At 36.7% G+C, this 26,968-nt stretch overlaps 1 protein-coding gene across 1 annotated transcript in view; it reads right to left on the reverse strand.

The window, feature by feature from the left end:
- The window catches only part of tspan15 (tetraspanin 15), a 101,682-nt gene extending 75,852 nt beyond the window's left edge, over window positions 1–25,830 (reverse strand). The window contains exons 1-3 of the mRNA XM_034031312.3: window positions 25,613–25,830; window positions 9,547–9,732; window positions 3,269–3,343 (exon numbers count right to left, since the gene is read on the reverse strand). Coding sequence (XP_033887203.3) covers window positions 3,269–3,343; window positions 9,547–9,732; window positions 25,613–25,702 — 351 coding nt within the window. The 5' untranslated portion in view covers window positions 25,703–25,830. The remainder of the gene's footprint in view (window positions 1–3,268; window positions 3,344–9,546; window positions 9,733–25,612) is intronic.
- Between the last annotated feature and the right edge of the window lie 1,138 nt (window positions 25,831–26,968).

The following is a 26,968-nucleotide window of genomic DNA, read 5'->3' on the forward strand; positions in this document are numbered from 1 at the left end:
AACCTCACCTTGTTAGCTGAGTTTGGCTGTTCCTCACCCGGTTTTATTCCTCCTACACAGCTGTTTCTGTTTCAGTTGATTGTGTTTCAACCTACATACTGAATTGATGATCATTAGCACCTGTTTGGTATAATTGTTTAATCATACACCTGACTATATGCCAGGTCCCTGGATTTGATTTAGATTTTTCTTCTGTTCACTCATTTTGCATTTAGTTAATTGATAAATATAATCTATTAACATGTCTATTTTTGAAAGCATTCTTACTTTACAGCATTTTTTCACACCTGCCTAAAACTTTTGTACAGTACTGTATAATTATATATATATATATATATATATAGGACTGTCAATTAAATCGCAGTTAACTTCTGGGATTAAACACATTAATTGTTTTGGGAGCTACATTTTTATAACATACGTTAATCGTACTCCTGTTTTGTGCCTCTTAGCATACCGTAATTAATTTCCTGCGGCACCATTTTAGTGCACGCCAGGATTGAATGAGTGTAGTCATCGTCGGAACACAAGACATCATCACGGAACTGCATTATGTAGCAAAGTACTCAAACTGAAGGACTTGTGAATGGGAAGTTTATTTTTTAAAAACATTCGGATGGTTCATTGGATAGAAAGAGGGTTACTTGTATCTACTATCAAAGTGAGTTCCAGTATCACAGAATGCATCTAGTCTGCTGTAACACCTGCATGCTAAACATGCTTTCACTTCTTAATTTACTTTCTAGTAGTTTTTCTGCTACAGACAAAAATACAACAAATGAAACCTGTCAGTTTCGATAGAGTACTCTTGGAAATTCAGGATCTCTGCAAACCCATTAATAAAGCTATGTATGATACTATAACCAGTGCTGTTGGATAGCCACTGACTGCAGACCCATTAACATTGTAGATTTGTTTTATTTCAACAACCACATTTATTTTTTAATTATATTAATTTACAATTATGGAGGATATAACCGTTACTCAGCGAATGTTTTGTTTTAGGTAATATCAAGTTATTAAGATATTTTTAAATTATTAAATGTAATTGAAAAACATCGGTTTATGAGTAAAGGAAACTGATAATTGTAAATGCAGTAAGGCGAGTAATAAACTGGCTCCGGTGTGATTTAGCAGTCGATTCAAACAATTTTACAACAATGCTGGATTGTAAATAAATATAAAACTATAAAGAATCCAGAAATAGGAAAACAGGGTGTGACGGGGTACTGCCCCGTCTTTATGATCATGGTTGGGACTGGCAGGGAGGGGGTTAAAATTCCTCCCTGCCAGGAAAAAATGTGAGAATGTGGCTGGAGCCCTAATTGACTAATTAGCAATTATTGATTAATTGGGCTCCAGCCACAGGGGATAAAAGCCAGGGGAGAGGCCCTGGCTAGGAGGGAGTTGAAGGAGAGTTCCAGAAGAGGAGTGTTTTGTTTGTGCTGTGTCTTTGTAAGTTTTTGGTTCCAGTGAAGGCAACGCCCAGCCTGGAAATCTTTATTTTTGTAAGTTTTGCTTTTTGCATTGTGTGTATTTTGTGTTTAAAACCTTTTTTTGTTTGGCCCTTGTGCTGGTTTATTTTGTATTTTTGTCTATTAAAAACTTTATTTTTGAACTTTAAAACTGTCTCTGAGTCTCAAACCTCGGTCCATCCTGTCACACAGGGTTTTTCTGCTTGGTTGTTTTTTGGATGATATTATTATTATTACCAAGATTAACTGAGATTACATGTTTTAAATCTCAAGATTAAATCACGATTATTATTATTATTTTTAATCACTTGACAGCCCATATATATATATATATATATATATATATATATATATACATACATACATACACACACACACACATACCACACCTTTGCTACAAAAGATTTGTCCTAAAATTCTTTGTTTTTGAGAAATAGAGACATTATAAAATTTCAATTGGGGCATGTAAACTCATATATAACAATACATTGCATACATCTGCAGGCTTGATCCGCTTCCACCTGGAGCTGTGCTTTCCAGTTATGTTTTTCTACAAACGCAGCCATTCCAGAAAAGTAAAGACCGTCTTAATGAAGATGCTGCTAAATGCAGCAACTGTGCTGAGGAACAAGCCGATGGCAAGGCCATCCACTGTCATAGACCTTACAAAGTCAGATATCCTTCAGCGTCAGACAGAAAAGTAGCACATAACTCTCCCCCAGCTTACAGTATATATATATATATATATATATTGTCAATCACATGAAACCTCAAGTGACCACATACATTTGCACACATTGCTGACTAAAGGAGTTGACCATTTGACTTGCATTGTGCAATTTTTGTGGCAGATTGTGTATGTGACTGCTGAGTAAGGCAATTGTTTTTTTTTTTTCTGGAAGTTGCAAGTCAGGACACTGTACGACTGCTCTCACGGCCTCTTGAGTTGTGTCCAGGGAGGTAAGCACTGTTAGAACTCTGTATATTCAAGGCATTCCCGAACAATGAGCAGAGCTGCAGACATCCGAGATACTGGCATGGGAAAAAAACAACCTGTCCCAATTTTTATGATGAAAGCTTGTAACTGTTTTAGGGTATGCCATAAGAACAGCATATAGTCAGTATTTAACATTTGTTTTAGCAGAGAGTCTTAAAAGGAAAGCTCAGTCAATATGTTTTAAGGAATAACATTGATAGTAGGGCTGCAATCAAGGGATTCCAGTTGACCATGCACTACTGTATATAGGTCTCAAATGTTCCACACTCTTAGCAGCCAGTAAGATGCTTGACAGATTCCCTGGCAGGCCAGGGTAGCACACTTTCTTATACCTAGTATAGTACTAGGTGTCATATTTTAAAAATGAAATATTTGTTTGTGATATCATATGTTTCTTTCAAAACTGTTCATTAAAAGTTCATATAGTGAAGGTAAGTATTTGGCAGCTACAAAACACCAGAACATTTGAGTTGGAATACCAGTCTTACACGAATTGTATTTGTTATAGTACATTGGTAAGAAATATTCAGCCCGATTACAGCCCCTTTATTTTAGTTTATCACTTGCAATTGCTTACAAAGTTGAAAGGCAGCTTGTTGCAGCCATGACATCCTGGTGACTGTTTAAAAGTTAAAAGCACCCCTGTGCCGCCAAAGGGCTCTCAAACATGTCCTGTCTCTGTATGCTACTGGGACACCTGCTGTACAATAGAGAGAACACACTATACTCTAAATTAGCACACATTTATTAAAACATTAAGACAATGGATGCCTGCCACATGTAGGAGAGAGCTTACCTGGTTTTTGAAGACAAGAGCCAAAACGCCACCCAAAAGTTCAAGAATCAGGCAAATTGTGAGAGTATACAGAAACTGAAGCGAAAAAAAAAAGAAGACATGCATTATTTAAAATATCAAGATTAAATCACGATTATTATTATTATTTTTAATCACTTGACAGCCCATATTTATATTTATGTATAATAATTATGTTAACTGGGCAACATTCATTAAAAGATATATCAAATGGCAGGCTCAAAAAGGTGGTTGTTTCACCGTTTTGCTACAGGTTTGGCATAAATTATAAATCCCTTTGTGTTTTACAGTAATGAGATACTAGAACCGTACAACTGTACAACAGAAAATCTATTGGATCTTTAAGAATCGTGTGCAGTGTGGGTATAGCACTGACACAGTTTAAACCAGTCACACTTTAAATGAAGAAACTTGCAATGTCATTTCTGGTTCCAATACCAAATGTTCTATGTCTTCATTTTTATTAAGTACTTTTAACATTCACTCCCCCTGGTTTGGTTTTCTTTCTTTAGAGTATGATTTTTAGCCCTCAGCTTTTACATGAAATGCAGTGGTTACTAGTTGTACCTATATTCATTTTTTTTTTTTTTAAATCTCTTGGTATATGCCTGTCAGTTGTTAAGATTGCATGAGTGTGTGGTAGTGTTGCCATCATTCCAGCAGTTTGTGTGTGTCAATGTTGTTTAGACTAGCAGTACAGTGTGTAATAATAGCAAGTCAGCTGCTGCTGTTGTTCTACAGCAGACACTATGCCTGGAAGGCTGAAGAGACAGATGGACAAAATTCTATATCGTGTGAAGAATATTGCTAAAACTAAGCACAATGCATTTTTGTGTTGTTAAAATTATGCATATTTATTTTTGTTCTGCAAGTGTCTAGAAAGAGCTAAAATGGCAGAGCTATGAAATAGGCTGATACTATAAGACCTTTCACATCTTATTTGGGTTTTGCTGCTGCTGAAGGGCCTGATTTGGAAGTGTGTATTGGTCCTGAGATCCTAAAAGTAGTGTCTGTCTTTCTACACCCCAAGTTGTTTATTGCAGCTCCTGACATTTGTCTTCTCACAACTGTGTTATTTTAAACTCTGCTAGTACTGTAAAAGCCTATTTTAAGGATACAGTACATTTTAGGACGCAGATGTAAAGGTTCATAACAACTTAATGAATGTAGTGGCTGATGTCTCAGAGTTTAGATAATGGAACATCCAGTGAAGGGTCAGCCAGACTCCTAAGGTTTCAAGGAATGAGCTATCAATATACAATAGGCTGAAAAATTACTTATCCTAGAACACAAAATAATTAGCACCTGACAAAAAGGAATTAGGGGGTTAAATACAGTGGAGGTAAGGATTTGGAGCCAAAAGGAGACTCACAGTAATCATATCAGACTCAAAGCAAGCTGTAAATGACTAAGTGTCACTGCTAGGAGCCTGAACAGCAAGCATATAAAATGAACAGCAAAAACAGTGGAAAGTTTAATGTTAGTGATCTACTTCAGAAACATATTAGGCACCTCACAAGAAGAAAATAAAACCTGTACTCCGCACTCCAGATAAGTTTTTGGGTCTGGGTGTAACGCACCCTCTAATTTTAACACAGAGAGTAAAATGTATTTTCAGGGGGTAAAATGCAATATTACCTTGAAGTCATAAGTATGCTTGATAAATACTGAGCAATCTTTAATGGTAATGGGGTAGGCGTTAAAAAAAGAGCCTTCCATTTTAACTGCAATGTTACTTTGAACTCCTGTACAACCACGCGTGTGTTCTACAAGGTTCTTTATCAGCTCAGCGCATTTTTTTCAAGGTATCACACCGACTGCAAATTAATTTTGTTACTTATATTTTAACATTAAAATTCTTAACTTGGTGAACATGTTAAAACTTGTGAGTGTGAGTGGAGGCAGACAAGCTGTGCAGCAAAAAATTGCTATGTATATATTTTTTTTTCAGATTTCTTAATGTGTAAAAAAAGCACGTACGCAGCTTATCTGGACTGCTGCCTATACTACACGACCGGTTTTCCACTTCTCCTAATAACTACCTTCTAAGAATTAAGATTTTTTTTATTATTCTCATTTTCACAGATTCTGATACTCTAACTTATACTAAAGAATGACTAAACCATGTTTCACCACAACTGGTTAGTTTGATAAACTAATCCCAGGGTCTAAAAGGACTAAGCTATGAAGACAGTCTGAAGAACTGAATCTATTTAGCCTGGCAGTACAGAAACCAGGACCAGTGGACACAGCTGGAAATTAAGTGGAGACAGACTTAGGACAGAGGGAAGGAGACACACTTTCAATCAGTGGTGAGGGTATGGAATAGGTTACCTAATGTTGCTTTAAGCTTCAACTCCGAGATCAATCAGCTACAAGACAAGCAGACCGTAATTCTTTAATGTTCTTATGTACAAGACATACAGAAATTGCATCACCTGTGGGGGATAAATCACGAAAACCTATCTATAAACATTATATTAACACAAACTAATTCTGAAGAAGACTGTTTAACTAATTCTAATATAGCTATTTTGTTTTGGGTGGAGTGCAATGGCATTAAATCAGTGATGGGATTCTGCACACTGGATGCATGCACACTGTATATTATGTTGTCAGAAAAACTGAAAGATGTGTTTTATTTGGGGGGGGGGGGGGGGGGGGGAATAGAGGATATTCAGCATGGTGTAATTTGGGGAGATGATGCCCTGCATTCTTTACGCACTTTTCCTAATAAAATACCTATATATTTGTTTTACAAAAAGGGCTGGTTCCTCTAGTTACTTCAAAACTAGTATTTTTATATAACAGTAGAACAGACTGCCCCACGTATTCTATACCAGTTCCAAGTGGATATACTTTGACATACTGACTAAATACAGAATCCGTATATCTTGCAATCACAAACGACTTTTTAAACCTCAGTACAGCTCAGCCTCCAGGCTCCACTGAACGAAACGGACACAGACCTGCATTTTCAAACCGCTGTCCAAAAACGACTCGTAGGCTTATGATACCTTGTCACATCCTGATTATGTTCCTGTACTTTGATTTGACATTCATCTTTTCATGTTTGAAAAAATAACCAAAAATGGCTATATTATGTTGAAATACACATTGGTTTCATTTTAACATCACTGGTCTCCCATTTTCTAAAACTCAAAAGCTACACTTAATTCCAGCTCAGACATAGATTACACTCTTAACCTGTACCAAATCATATCAAATTCTTTAAGTCAACAAAATTGACTTAAATTGTTGCATATTTTCTATAACTGTAGTGCTGGTTTTGTGCAACTTGACAAAATGATAGTATTTGAGCGATTATCTTTATTTATTTAAAATCAGGTTGTTACCTCTTGAATGTAACCATGACCAACATTCACAGAATAGTGTGTAGAATCACATCAGAAGAACAAATATGGCATCCAGGTCAAGGGCATCAACCCATTTTGCCCACAGTGTTTCTAACCTTGCAGATATAAACTCTGTATCCGGTTTCGTGGATGTGAGGTGTTCAAAATGCAGCAGATGTGAATATTATTTTTATAGGATGGCGAACGTCTGCGTCCGAGTATAAGGGAATATTGGCAGGATTGTCTGAAGTGCCTCAGATGTCTAGAACTGAACTTACATCTGCTGTCCACTGAAGCTAAGTTGAATCCACCAAACTCACTCATGATGTATAGAAGTTGTTCTGACCAAAAAGCTCACAAAAAGCCCTGGAAAGATAGTAGCACCATCATTTTAACTGAATCCTGGGGTAGGTGACTGGAACATAAGAACATATTTAAAAAAAAAACATAAATATTTTTTTTTATAAAAACAAGGAGGTAGCCATTCAGCCTATCTATACTATGCTTGCCTGGTTCCTGGTAGCTGATTGATCAAGACTTTCCATACCCTCACCACTCTCTGTGTAAAGTTTATCTCCAGTTATTTTCCAACTGTGTCCTTGGGCCCTGGTTTCTGTGATGAGCTTAACAATATTGGGTAAGGTTAACTTTGTCAGCTTCTAAAGACTTTAAATCATACCCCCCCTAATTATTTGTTCAAGGCTAAATGGATTCAAATCTTTCAGCCTACTTTATATTCACAGCTCATTCTCTAGAGCCCCGAGAGTCTGGTCAACCTTTTGTTGCGCCCACCATTATCTAAACTCAGACATCAGCCATTGCTGTACATTTATTAAGTTATGAACATGTACACTTCTTTGCTAAAATGTACTATATCTTTAAAATAGGCTTTTACAGTACTAGCAGAGTTTAAAATAACGCAACTGTGAGAAGACAAACGTCAGGAACCGCAATGAACAACTTGGGGTGTAGAATGACAGACACTCCTTTAGTATCTCAGGACCAATACACACTCCCAAATCAGGGCCTTGAGCAGCAGTAAAACCCAAAATAAGATGTGAAAGGTCTTATAAATGCACATAAAATCGTAGGTGACAGCAAAGACTAGACTCCTGTGAATTCTTGTCGCCCCAGTTTTTGTTTTACCCCCCAATATACAATTTTCTAGCTTAGGTTCAATATTGGGTTTTTAAGAAGTGCACTTTTGACAACAGCAATCATTGAAAATGTAATTCTGCTAAACCAATGGCATATAGCAATGAGCAACCCCAGTAAATTACAAAACACCTAGACTGGTTTTCTAGGAATCTAACAATGTGTATTTATTTTTTTCCATACACTAATATATTGGGTCCCTTTCAATAAACTCCTTAAAAAAAAAATCTGTTTCCAGACAAAGAGATCCCAGCACTACTTAACCAATGATGTGTGCCCAGAAATGCCCCATGCTTAGTCTAAATGGGTACTTAGCTATTGTTCAGCAGCCAAGATATCTGCTTCCTACAAGACCAGCAACTGTGGCAATTTGAGGATTAACACAAGGAAGCAGTAACTGTACAAAAATATGTATAAATAAGAATTATTGACCAGTATTTCTGTGACTGTGGCTTACATGTGGGTGTAAATGCCTGTTACAGTAGTCACCGAGTTTAGAGATTCAGTTTCAACATAATATACACTTTCAACACAGTAGACCTCTAAAGAGGTGGCTTAGGATGACACAATTGGCACTATCTTGGTCAATTCTGTTGGGTTACCCACAACTGTGGTGTTTAATCCTGTTGTCCAATAGTGATATTCAATGGCCTTTTATACATTTAATTACAAGTATATGATCATTATATGCTAGGGTTATTGACTCTTTTCAAACACCTTGCGTATTAAATATCTTGATTTATTCAACAAGGGTAGAGAGATTTTGCTTCAAATAACCTTCTCATATTGAATGCCATTGAGGGAATATGTTCTTTGTCACAGGATCTCATTTTGGAATTTATCTAGCATTCATTCAAGTAAAACAGCTGACTGGTATTGCAAAGTTAAACCCAGATGTGGCCATTTATAATGCATATAATGAGGGAAGGAAGCCTGGTAAACATTCAAAGTTCACTTCACTCTCATCAAGAATATCTAGTCTTTACATGTGTGTTCAAGTGCCCAGTTACCACAAGAGCATTTCCTGGTAGGTCAGGGAGTACATGTGGAAATGTGACGGCAATCAGATGATTGAAGTGCTAAAGAAAGCACTGACAAAAACACATTGAAAAGAAAAAACTCCCAGCTTTGGAAGGTGTCTCGAAGGTTGTTAATCAATTCAGTCATTAATATTCCACACAATTGGTGCATAGAAGTAGGCAGAGGATGGTGATGACGTATGTTTTATTCACATTCATCCTAAATATGCTCAACTGGATTGAGATCTGGGGATTGTGGAGGCTCTGGAATGGAAGACGCCTAAAGTCTCTGTCATGCTCCTCATATCCTTAGCACACAATTCTGGCATGGTGGGTAGTTGCATTGTCTTGAAAGTAGTCATCAGCATCACTGTATATGTGCAGCATAGTTAGGTGGACTTGATCCAGAACAATGCATTTAAACCATGACATTAAATTTAGCCTACAAGTAAATCAAGGGACCCACAACCAGCCACTTAGCCTTATAAAAGTTTCCCATAGTAAATGCACAGCAAAGTGTAATAAAGCATAGTAAAGCATAGGTAAGCATTGTAAACAGCAAGGCATGATAAAACATTCATAAACATGGCAAACTAGTGTAAACTATAGTAAATGCATAGGATAACCATGGTAGAAGTATGGTAAAACGGCAAAAATACCATGGTAAACTTTTATAAGGGCTACATCATTCATTTGGTAGATATCAATGTAAATGGAAGCCGTTACTCACCACCTGAAGAAGGCACAGGTTGTCCCGCAGTGAAGACAGGACCCCGATGAAGGACACTATGAACATGATGATGCCCAGCACGATCAAGAGGATGGCTGGAGCTAGGAAAGCCCCCTCGAGGGTCTTGTACTTCTGCCTTTCAACCTCCGCATAGATCCCAATGGCAAGGATAAACCCTCCTATCAACTGCAAGACAAGACAATGGAAATGCGAGATGTACTTCTAAAAAAGTGTATCCACAACTGCAACATCTTGATTTAAACAAATACATCTTCAAATTGTTTACTGTACTCCAGATCTCCGTTAACAGCTGTTAATGTTGCAAAACTAAAACCAAACCACTAAGTTATGTAATTCAAATTCTCTTGGATTTATATCATTCACTCTGGCTTTTCTCTTTCTGAGAAAATACGATAACATTAAAAACTGGAGAAATTATTTGAAAATTTGGCCAAAAATATCTTCATTGTAAATCATTACTTTAAGTAGCCAGCTACGGACGCTCCAAGTATAATAAATTGTACTCTGGTTGATTGATCTATGCCATATTGAATTGTCTTGCTTTGCATCTCAAGCTGGTATTTGAAGTTTGAGATCAACAGTAAGAAAAATCCATGTCATAGACTGATCAACCAGATTGTGGCTTTCTGTGGTCATCTCTATTGGATTAATCCCTTAACCATATAGAACATTTTATTAGCAGCAGTGTGGAGTAGTGGTTAGGGCTCTGGACTCTTGACTGGAGGGTCGTGGGTTCAATCCCAGGTGGGGGACACTGCTGCTGTACCCTTGAGCAAGGTACTTTACCTAGATTGCTCCAGTAAAAACCCAACTGTATAAATGGGTAATTGCATGTAAAAATAAATGTGTAAAAAAATAAATGTAATTGTATGTAAAATTAATGTGATATCTTGTAACAATTAAGTCACCCTGGATAAGGGCGTCTAAGAAATAAATAATAATAATAATTAATAATAATAATAATAATAATAATAAGCAGCATCAACAGATGTGTAGACATAATCACTGCCCTCCAAAAAGTGGACATATGAATAAATGCTCAAAGACTGGAGCCTGACTGGGGCTTACAAACCCCTTGCTTACTAAATACAGTACTGTACTGTCTGTACTCTTTAAAATACATGGAAAAGATCATAGTCTCAAAAATTATCAATTTACTAATGCAGAACTGGGTGTGACTTCATTTTTAAAGGAAGTTTTTGCAATGGTGACTGATTGCTCCTGTTGTACAGATACTGCTGTAGAAATCCCTGTAGAAAAACAGGACTATGGAATTGACAGAAAGCTGTTGGAACGTTAAACAAAATGTGAAAAAGATAAGGTAACATGGAGTATCTGTGCCACACCACCAAACAGTTACAGTGCTGCATTGGTGAAGCATTCAAAATGCCTTAAATCCAGTCTGGTTATACATCCAAGGAAGGCTTATTGTCCTCTTCTTTGAAAGTCTGTCATTATTCTCGTAATGAAATAAATACAGTGAATCCTGAATTAAAGGGACTAACTATTTGTGACTCAAGATTCAAGTTCATTGAACATACTGTGAACATCCTCTTGGGAGCAGATTATTACTGTATTTGAATCATTATGTTTTCCAACACTGCGATGCTTTATAGTTGGGGAGACAATTACATCTCACCTACAGAAGATACAGTAGCTGATGGAAGATTTGTTACAAAATACACAGTGCCCTGTTTTGAACCAACATCTCTGTAGGATTATTATTTTATTCTTTATTTCTTAGCAGACTCCCTTATCCAGGACGACTTACAATTGTTACAAGATATCACTACTTTTTTACACATTATTTTTACATACAATTCCCCATTTATACAGTTGGGTTTTTATTGGAGCAATCTAGGTAAAGTACCTTGCTCAAGGGTACAGCAGGGTACAGTGTCCCCACACCTGGGATTGAACCCACAAACCTCCGATCAAGAGTCCAGAGCCCTAACCACTAATCCACACTGCTGCCATTGGGGATAAAGCACATAAAGCATAGTTCTGAGTAGCTTCAATATTCTATGATCAAAACTGTGATCACAATACACTACTCTGATAAAGGCTACTCTGATAAAGGCAACTGCAAATTACTTCAGATGAAAAAAATAAATAAAAAAAGGGCTGTTTTTATTTATTCCAGAATTCATTTTAACTATTACCTCAGAACTTCTGTATAAGACTGCCCAATCCAGGTCCATTACTGGGCGATAACGGACCTACAAATTACACACGTTTCTACAAAAGGTATGCAATTGTCCAATTCAAGCCAACACAAAGTGAAGCACAAGGCATAATGCGAGTGTGACAGGCAAAAAGAAGTAGGAGGAATCAGAATGTAAATCCAAAGCCATAACAAAAGCAATGAAATGGGCTGAATGAAAGGAAAAACTGCCATGCCTTGCTCGCGATGAATTACAAATGTTGTCTGTGATGCAGAGGAAGCTGGGCTATGTGGCGAGTTCTAGTCCTGTGCAAACCCAGCTAAATGGGCACATTGCAGTTTGGAGTTTTGCAATGAACAGTTTGGTAGAGTTACACTTTGAAGTAAAGACATATGCAAGTCCAGCCCAGTTTTTTTTTTGTGGATAAAAACTGGGAAAATGTAGTACTGTTTATATTAACTGTGAACAGGTTCTTGCTGTCACCAAGATAGACATTTGACACCTGTACACACAACTTCAAATTTAATGCAACTCAAGGGGAAATGTACAGCAAAGATGGCTTCAATTAACACTTTGATTATTGCACAAGGCACAATGCAAGCAGCAATACCATATACATCACTGTCACAGATGGCTTTGTGTGGCGTGTGGGTGGGGACGTCAGATCAGGAAATGAAACACTAGCACAGGTGGCACGGGGCAAAATGGTGCTGCTGCGCTCGTATATAATTTAAAATAAAAGATTAAAACAAAATCACAAAAAACTGACACCAAAAACAAAAACGGCTCATTGGCCAAAGTAAAAGAAACATCGAACAATAACGACAATTTACAAAAACCAGTACCTTTGTTCTCTATGGGCAGCATTCGCTCTTTCTGCTCTACACTCTCTCCCCACACTGAGCCCATAGTGGGTCTTTTATACTGTGGCTGGAGCCTTAAATTACCTATTAGATAATCACCTTGTTAAGGCTCCAGCCACATTCCCACGAGCTATTTAGGATGGGGGATTCAACCCCATCCATGCCAACTACACTTTACAAGCCCAGCTTTTCGCCAGTCTCAAAAAATAAATAACGGACAGCTTTCATCTGTCCGCACACCAACACAAATATATAATAATAATAATAATAATAATAATAATAATAATAATAATAATAATAGAACACAGATACACAAATAATAAAAGGGGCGGGCACTCAGTGTGCATTTGTCTGGATAAAACAGCATCTGTGTTTTCCTGTATTTAAAAAGGGCCAGTATACAAGACATTGGAATAACTACAGTACATTACACTAGGTTTCAACTTTTGGAACCATACGAGTTCTGTTTCGAAATAAAACCTTTAATAAAATCTGTATTCAGTTAACTTATACAGTTAATTCTACAGTACTATTCCAAATATTCTCTCTTTCTCAGAGTGCATTGAATAACTACATTCTCAGTGCAACTTCAAAAGAGGGACACTGCAATATTGGCACGGTACAAAATAAAACAAAATCACCCTGTGCTGAAGTGTATTTATTTTCTGGGGTTGTAAATTATGAACCAATACCACACTTCTCCATATGATAAAAATTACAATGCGGCCTACAGGCCAAGAAAGCCTCAAGGAAGACTTACGTCACTTCTAGTCTTCAGCTAACACAATCCGTGATCTAACCATAATTTGACCAACAAAACACCCCGAGTTAGCACTGCTGCCTTGTTTTATTTTGAATAAACACCAGTAGGCACACAGACAGCTGAGCTCAAGCCCTGCCCAGGGGATACCCAGCTGACGCAGCGACATATTTCCTTATTCTTTAAAAGGGGTGAAAATAAAGAATCTGTTAATGGCTAGGTGTTTCAGATAGCTGCAGGAATTATCAAAATGTTTTTTTTGACAAGCGAGACTTCTTACCTTTTCAACCTTATCTCTACCCCCCTAGCCCAAGAGATGCTACTATTATCCAATTTAATGATTAGTGGTCGCCATGGCTTTAATTTATTGTACAACTATTTGCTTTAGTGCCTCATTTGGAGCCTGACATAGCGAGCTACCCAGTAATGTTGCTACAGTAAACTAAAAGCAACAGCTTTCATTTGTTTTTGGCAAAACCAAACAAAAAAAAGAGTCTGTCTTCTTGCTTTTGATTAATCAGTAACGCTCAAAGCATATATTCTATTGCCATGTACAACAATATGCACATGTATTAGAAAACCGGTTGGTTTAAGATCTTTAGTTGTAAAACACAAAATAGCTTTACATAAAAACAAATGACTAAGAAAAAAACTCCCATTGCAGTATTAATATTCACTTTAGATATCCACAATGTAGAAGTGCACGCCATTGCATCTAGTTAAGCTAATAACAAGACCTAAAAGGGCGGTCTTATTTTCATACATCTTAATAAACCCTGCATACATTCTGCACCACAAGATAAATGATTTCAGGTGGAAGGGGCTTCCAAGCAATTTTCCCCCATTAAACTAATGGAAGGATAACATGAAAGGTTTATCTGGCATATATTATAGATTTTAACACAAAATCACCACCTTACAACCAATGTGCTTCTGGTTTTCTGTTTACCATTAGAACAAAGAATAACTTGGAATGGATGCAATACTAGGGAAAAGATCTTCAGCGGTACGCCTTTCCCTAGTCCCTCCTCCAAGATAATGATCGAGAAAAAACGTATCAAAACAACTATGAATTTTTATATAAATGAATAATACAGTATATAAAACAGGGATATGTAGGTGCAAGAGAGCTACATTAATTAACAAGAGATTAAAATATATCAAGTACAAAGCCTCTCCTGGAGGCAAATTTTAAATTGAATCCTTGATTCTCATAAGACTCCCAACCCACCTCTTCTGGATTCATTTCTGAAAAGTTCCATGAAACACATAATGAATTGACAAAATGTTCAAAGGATAAAGAATAGGTCCTCCAGGCGACAACACTTTAACATGCTGCAAAGTGCTTGCATTTCTAAATTATAAATCAAAAATATTAAAACAACAAGTTGTAATATTAATAATAAAATGTAGCCCTACAGAAACTGACACCCTCTATGGGTTGGGGATCCCATTAGCCCCATAATGACATTCTACCGGCACTTTCATTCTCATAACATGGAACACAAATTGCAGTCTCTTACTACAGCATGGCTCCCGACTACAGTGTTGTAAAGGACTGTAGTAACTTCAAGAATGCTTTTTCCCCCCATAACAGAAGTGCTGGACTTTCAAACCACCCAGTTAGTAAAACCAAACCTAAAGCCGATTCACCCACCCTCAATAAAAATTAAGACATTGAAGAATGTGACTTCTTTTAACAGGTGACGAAAGATCTGTTTATATTAATAAAATTGCTTCTCCAGTTTTGATTCATATTGAATTGCTACCAACATTCTGAAAAACTCTTCAGTTGGAATGGATGCAATGGAAGTAACTAACAGCATCTCTTCAGCTGATGATTAACAATATTAATGAAGTAAAGTTGTCAGATTAAAATAAGACCAACCTTCCTTTTAACTAATTAAGCTTATATTAAAGTGATTAGAGTCGATGTAGTCAAGCGTACAGTTTCACCCATCATTTGCCTATAAAAAGGCATCACAAACTGTGAAAGATACATGCCTCTAGTATCTAACTATACTTTCCTGTTCTGAAGAAAAGGTAAAATACCATGGATAATTAAAGCAGTCACTAAAACACTCCAAACTGTTTTTTTCCTCATAAATTGTTATATAGGTGTGTTTCAGGCACATCTCAAAAGTCAAAATTAAGTTATTTACTTGAATGGCCGTTTTGCACTCTGTGAAAAGAGGCTCCTGTTTTTTTTATATCGCTGTGAATATTTATCATTCCTAACTGCACATTATGTTTATGTGGAATAAGTACAGTACAATGACATTTGGTTACATTCTTATAAAACAGAGTTCCAAGAATTATATTCTATTCCAACCTTACCTAAAAAAAGCCCCAAACTACAACATAGGGGTGGTGAGGTAACTTTAATAAACATTATGAATGAACGTGTTGAAACATATTTCAAACCAATTAGAAATCTCTAATAGAAGCCCTGGTGAGACATCTTTGAAGCTCTGTGTTTGATCTGGAAACAAGCATGCTAATTGGTTGATGTAGTGACATTTGTTAGTAAATAATACATTGCATTGCATATGGGTAAGCTAAGGATACAAAGATAATATATGTACGTGTTTTGCTATAAATATTAAAAGGGATTATAAAAATGTACTTTTACCTCAGAATGTATGACTGAGTGTTTGAAGTAACAAAAGGACTCGTTAATAAATAGATATTGATGTAGATAAGGTCACTGGAGCTAGGGGGTATTCTAGGAATCTATTAGCAGGGTGCTAAGGAACATTCAGGGATTGAAAAGGTTAAAATATGCCATCTGCAACGATAATGTCTTACAACTAATGAAAGTACCATTCATGTTCAAAATGTCATACCTTTCAGAATTAGCCATTAGCAAAACAGAAATGTGGCATCGACTGGTTGGAACACGATTATAAAATCATAATTAAGATATCAAGAAATCACCGTAAAGGATTTGTGAAAATGTCCGGTACATCTACCTTTGTGTATGTGTTTCGGTAAAAGTCAGAACCTGGTCAATCCTAAGTGTTACAGGAAATGACAGAACTTAAGAAATTTACCGGTTAATCTTATGATTTACCAAAGCTTATTGGTAAATGCAGGTATATTAATTGAAGAATGGATTTATTCCTGCATATAAATTGTCAATTAACAAAAATCATCAACGTCAAAGAATATATTTATTTCTGCATACACATTTTCCATGAACAAAAAAAACATTGATGTCGAATAGATATTTCTGCATACAAATGTCCCATTAACAAAAAAGACAATAGGTTGACATTTACCAGTAAATCTTAAGACTTGCCAAAATTCAGACTTTTACCATACCATATGGATGTCATACCATGCATAGAACATACAGCATAGTTCTAATGTTCTTAAAACAATAACACTTTGTCTAACAGTAGTTCAATACTTGTTTTTTGTGATTTAAAATCTGTGTTCAGGAAGTCTCCTATTAAAATCCTGTTTTGCAGTCCTCTAGTTCAAACTTAGGCTTCATTATATGAAACTCCTACTGTAAGCGCCATGAAAAACACGGTTCATTAAAGTACATATTTCAATCAGCTGGCCAGTAAATTACCTCACAGATCTAACAGTAATATCACCTCAACCCTTACTGTCATGGATGACATCAACAGTAATCCCATCCATTTTTATTACTGACATAAGGAATAAACTCTAAAGACAGCTACTGCAATACATATAATCCTATTGGAAGACCAATCTACACTGTTACTAAAAATCTATAGGAAATTACATTACCAACATCTTTCTATATAGCAACCTTGTTTCAGATGCATTTTCTTGTTTCCAGCCCCTCTATAATAGAGTTTACATTGCAGCTTGTTCAATAAAAGCCATTCCATACCACAGTTTTATTTGATATTAAAGGGATCAATGTGTGCCAAATTGATTGACTAGCCAGTCTCTGCACTAGTTATATTGGAGTGGTTCTTGTTATTGGTTATCTGAATGGTAAATAATCATCCTATTACTACTTTAGTTTAATGGTATTTGATACCAATAGCTGATAGGCACAGGTTTGTTTTACAAACCAGGTAGCAGCACTGGTTCTAAATGGAGGATGAGGACATTCTGCTGAACAGGAATTACATACAGTAGATAAAAAGTGGCTTTATTAGGATAGGTGATGACAGAGCTAGAATCCAAATTGCTGTCAAAAGTCTGACTATTACTTGGAAACCTATAACAGTACCCTATTAAGGGTCTTCTACTGTACGTATTGGCTATAAAGTACACTAATGTCATGATACGATAAGCATCACTCATGCAGGTCACAATACGAGATGGATCACGACAAATGTGATGGTCATGATGAATTACTTGTATGATGCATAAAAAGATCACATTATTTAAAATGAACGAGTTAGTTGGAGTATATATTCTTACTATAACTATAAAAAAAACACTTATTCTTCATTCACAAACCATTTGGTGAACTGCAATGAGCTATGTTGGGCTTTTGGTCTTGCATCACAATACAGCGCTACAATATATCATGTACAAAATCATTACACCTCTAATAAGCATCTAGTCATACAGATCTGAGATGTTGTGTGGATGCTGACCTTGTATGTGCTCACCTTATATTCACCAGATGCAAGAGAATGTTCCTACCAACAAAACAAAAAGACAAATCTAGTGCCATTTAATGTTGGTACAGCTACACGAAGTGATTGCTTCAGCATAGTGACACTGGCCATATCTGTACGCCAAAATAGGCAGATTAATGATAAACTGAAGTTACTCATACCTCGACCAGAATAAAGTATGGTAGATTTCCTGTGATGCATCATCCCATATAGCATACAAAACCCTCACTCTGATTGACTGAAAGATCCCCAGAAGTTAATATACGAACAAGGAGTGACACGCACTTCACTAAGAAATGAAAAAATAAATATGGCCGGAATTCAATAACAGATACAACATATGCAAAGATTCATGGAAAAGTAAAATGTCAATTTTATAATTACTATTTTTTATTGTATCGGTCCATACAATTATCAATTCTCACAGTAGGTTAAACAAGAAAAATGTTCATCAGCATAAGTAATTTTGACATAGGGAATTGATTCTCTTTGGCATCTCATTTTTAATATATTATCAATGTGTATTATATAAAGTGTAAGTGTAATACATGCGATGGCTTTCTCATGGTGCTGACAAGTCCCGTGGCTTTCCATTTTGACCTGAAAACCCTCCAGTCACTCTTGGGCGTCTCTCAAGGAGAGACCTTAAATGTGAATTGTCAAGGTTAGAAACACATTTCAGTAAAAACATAATCAAAATATGGATTCCAGAGATGTTGCCATTAGGGGCGGGGTCAATTCCTGTTTTTCAATTCAAATTCTCTTTTAAATCAATTCCAACACATCATTGATCAAAGCTGCAAATAGCATTATAGTATTCTGTTAATTAGCTTCTCAGTGGCAACAAATTATTTAAATTGAAGCCAATTAAATTTACTTCAAATAAAAGCAGTTGGACAATCACAAGTCTCTAAAATATGAATTTCGTCGAAGAAAAAGATAGTTATGACCTAGTGGCCCCAAGCCTACAGTACAGACCCCCAGGTGAAGGGGAATTAGAAGCTGGTTATGTTGCCAACTGCATTGCCTTTATGTTTGGATGTGAGAGCAGGGCAAGTGAAGTTACACTGGATTGTTTGCGATATGAATCCCCTTACATTGTAAGATTTATTCATTATGCTTGGTACAGTTTTTTATTTATTTATTTTTTACTGTAGATCATCTTCCCTCAGGGGACAGCAGTTTGAGTTTGAAACTTGGGTTTACAAAACAGCCACAACTATAATACAGATCAAGAAACTGAATACAAACATCAGTCATGCAGTGCAATTTCCATGTTTGTCTGCAGGTTGAATTAATAAATCATGAAAAGCTAAAGCCATGCCAATAAACAATAGGATAAAAAAGACACTGTATAAAGTGTATGAAGAAACAGACCCCCACCCCACCCCTATTTGGAGAAGTGGTTTTCCATATATAATACAGGGAAGTGTGACATATGTACAACTGCCTCCACTAAATTGCCGGGGAGAGCCAAAGAAAGCATATTAAAGCCTGAAGAAGTAATCATTTAAGAAATATCCTGTGATTGGCTCCCCCCCGACCCTGTGTTTATTTGCATTATTTTTGTTTTATTACTGTTATTATTTAAAAGTATTTTGTATTATGAGCATAGGTGTGTGGTGGCACGGCAGGGTGAAAGCCCTACCAGAGCATTGATGCATGTTGTGTGGGGAGTATTGGGTGGCAGGGAGGGAGTTAAAATCCTCCCTGAAAACACACATGTGGCTGGAGCCATCAATTGAATACATGTTCAAATGATTAATTAAGGATCCAGACACAGGTGTATAAAATAGGTGTCCACGCGTGGTAATGGACAAATAGTGATGGTGAGAATTAATGTTGAAGGTGAGGGTTTTGTGTGTGGTTATACACACACACACACACACACACACACACACACACACAGATGCACAATGAAAATGCAACAGTCCAAGTTTTACATCTATAACTCACTGGGAACATACATAACGTTATTTACAATTTAAATAGTGAGCAGATAGCTTTGTTGATTGTTTGAGTAGTACTGTTCCTTGGGATAACAAAATACTGAGCTCAAGTCACGTGATTTCATAAAAACGCCAGGTGCTCAATGTTTGGTATTTGAGTTGTTAAAGTTGCCAAAATGACTTGATTTAATTAACGCAAGGACAGCGAAAGTTACGACCATGCCCCGCTTGAGTAATGAAGATCGGCATGGTATCGGCATGATTGAAGGCGGTCGGTCTGCGAGAGAAGTTGCCTGTAGAATGAGATGTTCTACTTCAACAAATCAGCAGACTAGTCCAGAGAAACCAGGAAACCGGCTCTGTGAGGGACAGGCCACGTCCTGGAAGGCAGAGGGTCACCACACTGGCCCAGAACCGTCACATCCAACTGATCCATCTGTGTAATGGTTTTCAGACCACAGTGGCTATAGCACGAGAAATTTCAGGAAGAAATAACCAATGCATCAGCAGAATGACTGTAGCTCACCGTCTGCATGAAAATGACTTGCATACCCAGAGGCCGTTCAGGGGTAACATGCTGACAGCTGAGAGACAAAATTGCCGTCGTCTGTGGGCCAGAGAACATCTGAGGTGGCGTCACAGAGAGTGGTGGTGTGTTTTATTCACCGATGAATGCCGTTTTGCACTTGACAGACCTGACGGAAGACAACGTGTGTGGAGACGTCGTGGTTGAGCGTTATGGGCTGTTGGGCTGTTCAAGTCAACCGGTGGAAGTGTGATGTGGGGAGGAATCTCCTTTAACACAAGAACGCCTTTGGTGCAGAGTGAGTCCAATAGAACATCTGTGGAACCAAATTGCCAGTGCCATCCACAGGAGACAACCATGACCAGCAAACCTTCGACAGCTGGCTGCAGCTGCACAGGAAGAGTGGCAGAACATCCCACAGAAGTCTGTCCAGAGGCTGATCAGGTCTATGCATCATCGCTACCAGGATTGTGTTAATGCTTAGGGAGGTCATACCTGATATTAACTTACAGTGTGTCATGTTTCATACTGGAAACTTATCAGGATTCTTTGGACTGTATTTATCACATTTTCTGTGATTTTGTTTGATATCTATGTTTATATTTGGTTAAATCCATTAGACCCGAGTGTGGCGTTTCTTTTGTGCATCAGTACATCTATATGAGAGAGTGTTGAGGTTTTGGGGAGTTTTATGAAGTCATGTTTGTTTGTGTTTTGTCTGTGTTATTTTTGTTTACTTTTGATTAAACGAGCGCATTAACACATTTAAACCTGCAGCTTCCTTGTGTCCAAGTCTCCTTCCTAGTAGAAACAGCTTGCCAGTGACGCTGTCCTGTCACACATCCCCAGGGTCCAGCCTCGGTAGAACACATATAGAAAACACCAGATCCAGCCACTGCACATGAGGTCCAGATCAGATAAGGAGGAGAACCCATGCAAGCTCTTATAGCGTACGAGAAGATTTTGTAAACTGAACAGGAAACTTCCACATCAGACATAATTAGATAAATGTGTAAACTCATTTTGACAGGAAATCCTAAAAGACTTACAGCAGGCAAGGGTCTTCATCACCTATACATGGTTCCAACATTGTTAATTCACACTCCCAACACATTAAATAAATAACATAAAATTAAATTACATTAAATGATCACAGATTTCAGCATGAACATTTTTACTCAACCTGCACACCACATGGCTGCACCTTTACCAGGTATGCTCAGGGACCCCAAAGTGTGATGTGCACAGCATAGAGAGTACCCCAAAACCAGCAATGCAGCATACCCTTAGTCTGGAGCATTGGTTGTGTTTCAGCAAAGAAAACAGTAGCCAATGCACCATAGTACTAAATGTATCTATACTGCTGTAACCAGCTCTATCCTAAAAGCTTAGCGAGACATGACAAGCAGACTCCAAGGTGGTCTTGCCCAAGCCATGCAAATAGAGGTAGTGAATTGTGATCAATGCTTCCTACCAATCCTCTGACATGCAATTCAAAACCGCGCCTGCAGGACATAGTGGAAAACAAATGGCATGCTTAACCAGTCTGTCAGCTCTTACAATATTTAAAACAGTACGAGACTTGCTTTGGCAAGAAGACACATGAAAACAGAATTTAGATGCACACAGATGGTAAATCAATATACTGTACACAATTTACAACAGCGGACCAAGCAGTGCCCTCCAGGTATATCGAGCAAGACAATAAATGAAGAATGTCTACTCTAGCAACTTCCAACTCACTCAGCTAAAATCATACATATAAAAAAAGAAGGATTTATGAGTCCCGTAATCAGCTTTTCTTTCCAGTTATTCTGGCTAACGCTTTGACATTCCAATGTATCTAGAGGCCTGTAGAGTGTCAAAGCTATTCAACTAATTTATAGTTAGTCATACCGGTTTACAAGGCGTGACAATGGTTCCTAAGCCAAACCTTCAATATGGAAGTCACAGCTGTAAACTCCAAATTAGACCGATCAGTATGATTGAAAAAAAAAAGAAAAAAAGACCCCGACGTATATATACACAGTATGTACAGAATAGTGTAGATTAAGAAATAGAAATGATTAGTTTCAGAACATTTGAATGGTATTTAAGAATGGAGATGTCATTAGTGTAATTTTAATACCAACTTTCAGCACAACTGGCTAAGTGGTTTCCCATATGTGTGACATATATACAGTGCGTACAAACGCGTCTATTATACCCCCCCCCATCGCCTGCCCCTGCTATTATAAAAGCATTCGAAGTGCTGGTAAAGGGTGCTAATCCACTGTCTGAACAAAAGCAGCATAATAATAATAATAATAATAATAATAATAATAATAATAATAATTACATTTCTCAGCAGAAAATTCCTTAAAAAAAATTACTGAAAATATACAGCAGCATATTGGTTGCAGTAAAGCCAATTTTACACATCTTCTGTTTTTTACAAATGAACCAGATTAGGAGAAACTGCAGAGACTCAGTTTCACAGCACTACTGTATGACAGAGTATCATTATCCACATAGCTGGGGTAAATTAAAACTGGATGCATTTCTATCAGGGGGTCACTGCTGCTTATTAACCTGTGGAATTTTTTTTTTTTTTTCCTGAATAGAGATTTTATTTTTTCTGCAGCTTGATGCTTATACTAGTGGATCGTACTGTACAGCGTTTCAAATGGTTATTTAGTTTTTTTTCAGTTTTTGATTTCACTGCATGTACTGCAAAAACCACACATTGGTTTCATATGAGTATTTTGTTAATTGGTCAACTTGGGATTTAGTAAACGGTTCTCTGCTACACATTAGAAACCTCAAAACTTGTATGCACCAATTAGAAAGTTCCACTTTAGGGTACTACCACAGAACATTCAACCTAGCTTTAAACAATTTCAATAGATTTAAAAAAGCCACTGTTTACTAGTATCTAATCACAAAAACATTAATTGCAATAAAAACACTGATTGTAGGGGATTATCTGAACAGTAGATGGCAATGCTCTCAACCAGGGTTCAATGTCTTAATGAACTGCAGCATTGCTATCATCCATCTGTGAATTTGAGTTGGCAGAAGTAAATGTATACTAAATGTATGGGACTTCATTTACTAGACCTCTGGTAATGGAGTGTTATTAAAACAAATCGATTTGTTGTCAGTTTTATTAAAGAATACATGGTTTAACATAAGCATAATAAAATATCAAACCGTAGATGCTATATTGTAGGTTTAAACAATAGACAGGAACTGCAATGGTTTATCATTTAAAAAACGACAGAAACTAAATGCTAAGGTTGATGAAAATGTTGTAATAAAAAATAACTGGTGCCTTTCAGCTATTATAAATGGTTCCAACTCTGAGAAAAAAATGAATGTAATATTTAATACAAAGATTAAGACGTGAAGGAAACTAAACAGCTTACTGTGGTGTTCATTTGTGAAAGATTATGCTGAAATGTGCCAGCCAAGTCTCAAGGCCTTCATATAAGCACCACTGCAAATGCCTCCTACTCTGCAGGGAATGCCAGTGATGAGCCAACCCGTCACACACAACACAAAGCAAAGTCTATTGATTAGCATATCACATCTATTACAGCTGGACAACACAATACACCTCCATAACCTACAATCCCTGTAGTGTGTGCACACAGTGCCTACATCTGAATGTATTTAGCATATGAATACACACAGTACTGGTCGTGTCCAACAAGAAAAAAAGACAAATGTTACTATTAAATCTTGCAACAATGTGGTTCAAGTTTTAGAACAATATAACGTTTTGTAAATAGTGTGGACAGGAAAAACAATTGTATCCTACTGAAAACATGTATCAATGTGTTACAAGTGCATGTCATTTAACCCAGTAGTTTCTGTACAATGACGTTCTGATTATATTTATGAAGTGAATCATTGCTTTGACTGTGACAGTTACCAAATATAGAACAGGCTGAGACAGAATGTTTTGGAAACAGTATTTCCCATTCCTGAGGGTTTTCATGTTGGCCTTATGAACGGGCACAGATTCAGACCAGTTCACATTGGTTCACGTGAACCAGTCACAAAACAAATATCAAGCCACGCTTTCAACAGTTTTTTATTTTTATTTATTTATATATATATATATTTATATATATATATATATATATATATATATATATATATATATATATATATATAATCACACACACAAGCAGTAGAAGCATGCCTATTGATTGGCTCACTCAGTACAGTGACAGAAGGATCCAAGAGAACCACAGTTTGTTATTTCATAAACAATATAATAAATTAAAGAGAACTGAACTGTCAGTAGGTTTGTTTTTTTATGATAAGGTAGAATGCACAGAAGCCTACATTATGGAAGTGTACAATAGTCAGTTACTTTAGAATTATTGCAAGTTTAAAATAGAACAGGATTGTGGGAAAGCTTAGAAAAAAGAATACCGTCTGCCTTTAATATGATATTTGAACTGTCGTGTGAAACGAGTTCCCTCGGTTTTCACTGTCGATGTTCTGATAGTGAAGGTGGAACTTACGTTGCCAATAATAAATGATGGCACACGGACACAGTTAATTGCGGACTGACTCAGCTTTTTTCCACGCATTGTTTATGGCTATTAAACCTTATTTGAATGTATTTTTTTTTCATTTGGCATAGGAAAACAATGTATAAATTACAACTATAACGGAAGCGCACTGTTCCAGTAAATAATAATAATAATAATAATAATAATAATAATACACGCAGTAATAGGAAGTGACATTTTTGTTTTAAATTACATATATATTAATAACTTATCATAAATGCTGCTGGGTGTATTTGTTTGTTTACATCTTTTTTTCTAGAACTGGGCGACATCTCTGGCAACAACAATTTGGTTCAAAGCCACGCCCGTAGAACAGGTAATTAAAATGTTGATGATTTTATGACACCTGTAAGGAAAATGGTAATTTACTACCCGTCATGCTCATGCATTTAAACATTTTTTTTTATTTTTAAATCTGCTTTTCCAAACCGTTTAAAAGAATGTTGAGCTTTTACCCCGACTTTTGTTTACACTTCATAAAACACACCCTAATCAACAAACACCACTCAGTAATGCGGTCGTGCAGAATTACGACGGGTTTGCACTGAAACAACAACACATCTTCACAATCACGCACCCAATCGCTTTATCAACAACTCACCCAAAAGACAGTAGAGTAGACGATGAGTGTGAATTTTAAAAAGAGATAGGAAAATCTCGCACAGTAACGAACTCCACTGTCTTCCGACATTATGCCTCTTCCAAACTCTAAATATGTCGCTGTATGAGCGATACAAACACTTCCTGAAACTCCCACACCTGGAATTACCGAAGTTATCTCAACTAGGGTAGGGACGAGCAAACAGATGGGCCAGATTGATAGGACACGTTTCCCATTAGAAAATCTCCTGCATATTCACTTGACCAATAAGATGCATTCAGAGTCTACTATAATTAAAACACCTTGGCACAGCTACAAAAAGACTCAACACGACTTGAATAGCTATTTATGGTTTTAGTAAGAAGGGGGGTTCGTTTCTGTTTTGTTTTTTATTCAGAAGGATAACAAATTTAAACTGTAAAGTGCCCTAGTGCTGGTATTATTGCGTGCGGTAGCCAAATGAGGCACACGCGGTACGTTAATATGAGCAGGTGTTACTTTAACCGTGTTAAATATTGGAACAAGAACAAAGCGTTTGCTGTGTGAACCGACAGTGGATCCTGCAAGATGTAGTACGCACGTTTGTGTAACTTTTCAGTTGGTTTATGTTATGTAGAAATTACAATGTATTCTGCACCACTCAATCAGGGATGGGCAAAATAGTCAAGGAAACTATTTTAATATGGAAAATATAAAATACAATTTTAAATACAAATATAACATAGATGTGTTTATGTATTTATACATGTAATGTAATTGAAATATAAAAACCAGTAAATGCTATTTTGCAAATAGTCGTTTTTTTTTAAACAGTTGACACCATCTACTGGATATACATAATGGTGAACTAATGTACAGCTGTATATAAATGGTTGTAACATCCCACAATCCCTGTGTTCATATATTTATTGCTTAACTCTTTCTAGACTGCATATATATTTTTTTTAATTAAAGTTTACTTGCCGTTTACATTTTTTTAGCACCTTTCCAAAAAATGTACAGCAAAAAAGAAAACAAAAGAATGTTGGTGTTATCAGGAAGGAATTCTCAATGTTAATTGTAACCCTCTTACATTATTTACAGTATGTCCTACCTGCTTTCCACATTCATATTCAAATATTCGTTTTATCCAAGTAGCCTTGTTAAAAATCTCCCAGACTGGGCAGGAGTCCTGCTTGTGCCTATTTCCAGCAAAATAGGCTCTAAAAATTATATTTAACATAAACAATAGAAAATGCTACAGTGTGTTTTTTATTGTCAAATTGGTATTAATATTTTCATGCCCATCCCTGTACTAGGTTTGTTTGCAGGTCAGTTTCAGTCACAATCTGCAATCAATCTAGCTTGAGAGAACGG

This window comes from Acipenser ruthenus, chromosome 13 (genome assembly GCF_902713425.1).
Source record: "Acipenser ruthenus chromosome 13, fAciRut3.2 maternal haplotype, whole genome shotgun sequence".
NCBI lineage: Eukaryota > Metazoa > Chordata > Actinopteri > Acipenseriformes > Acipenseridae > Acipenser > Acipenser ruthenus.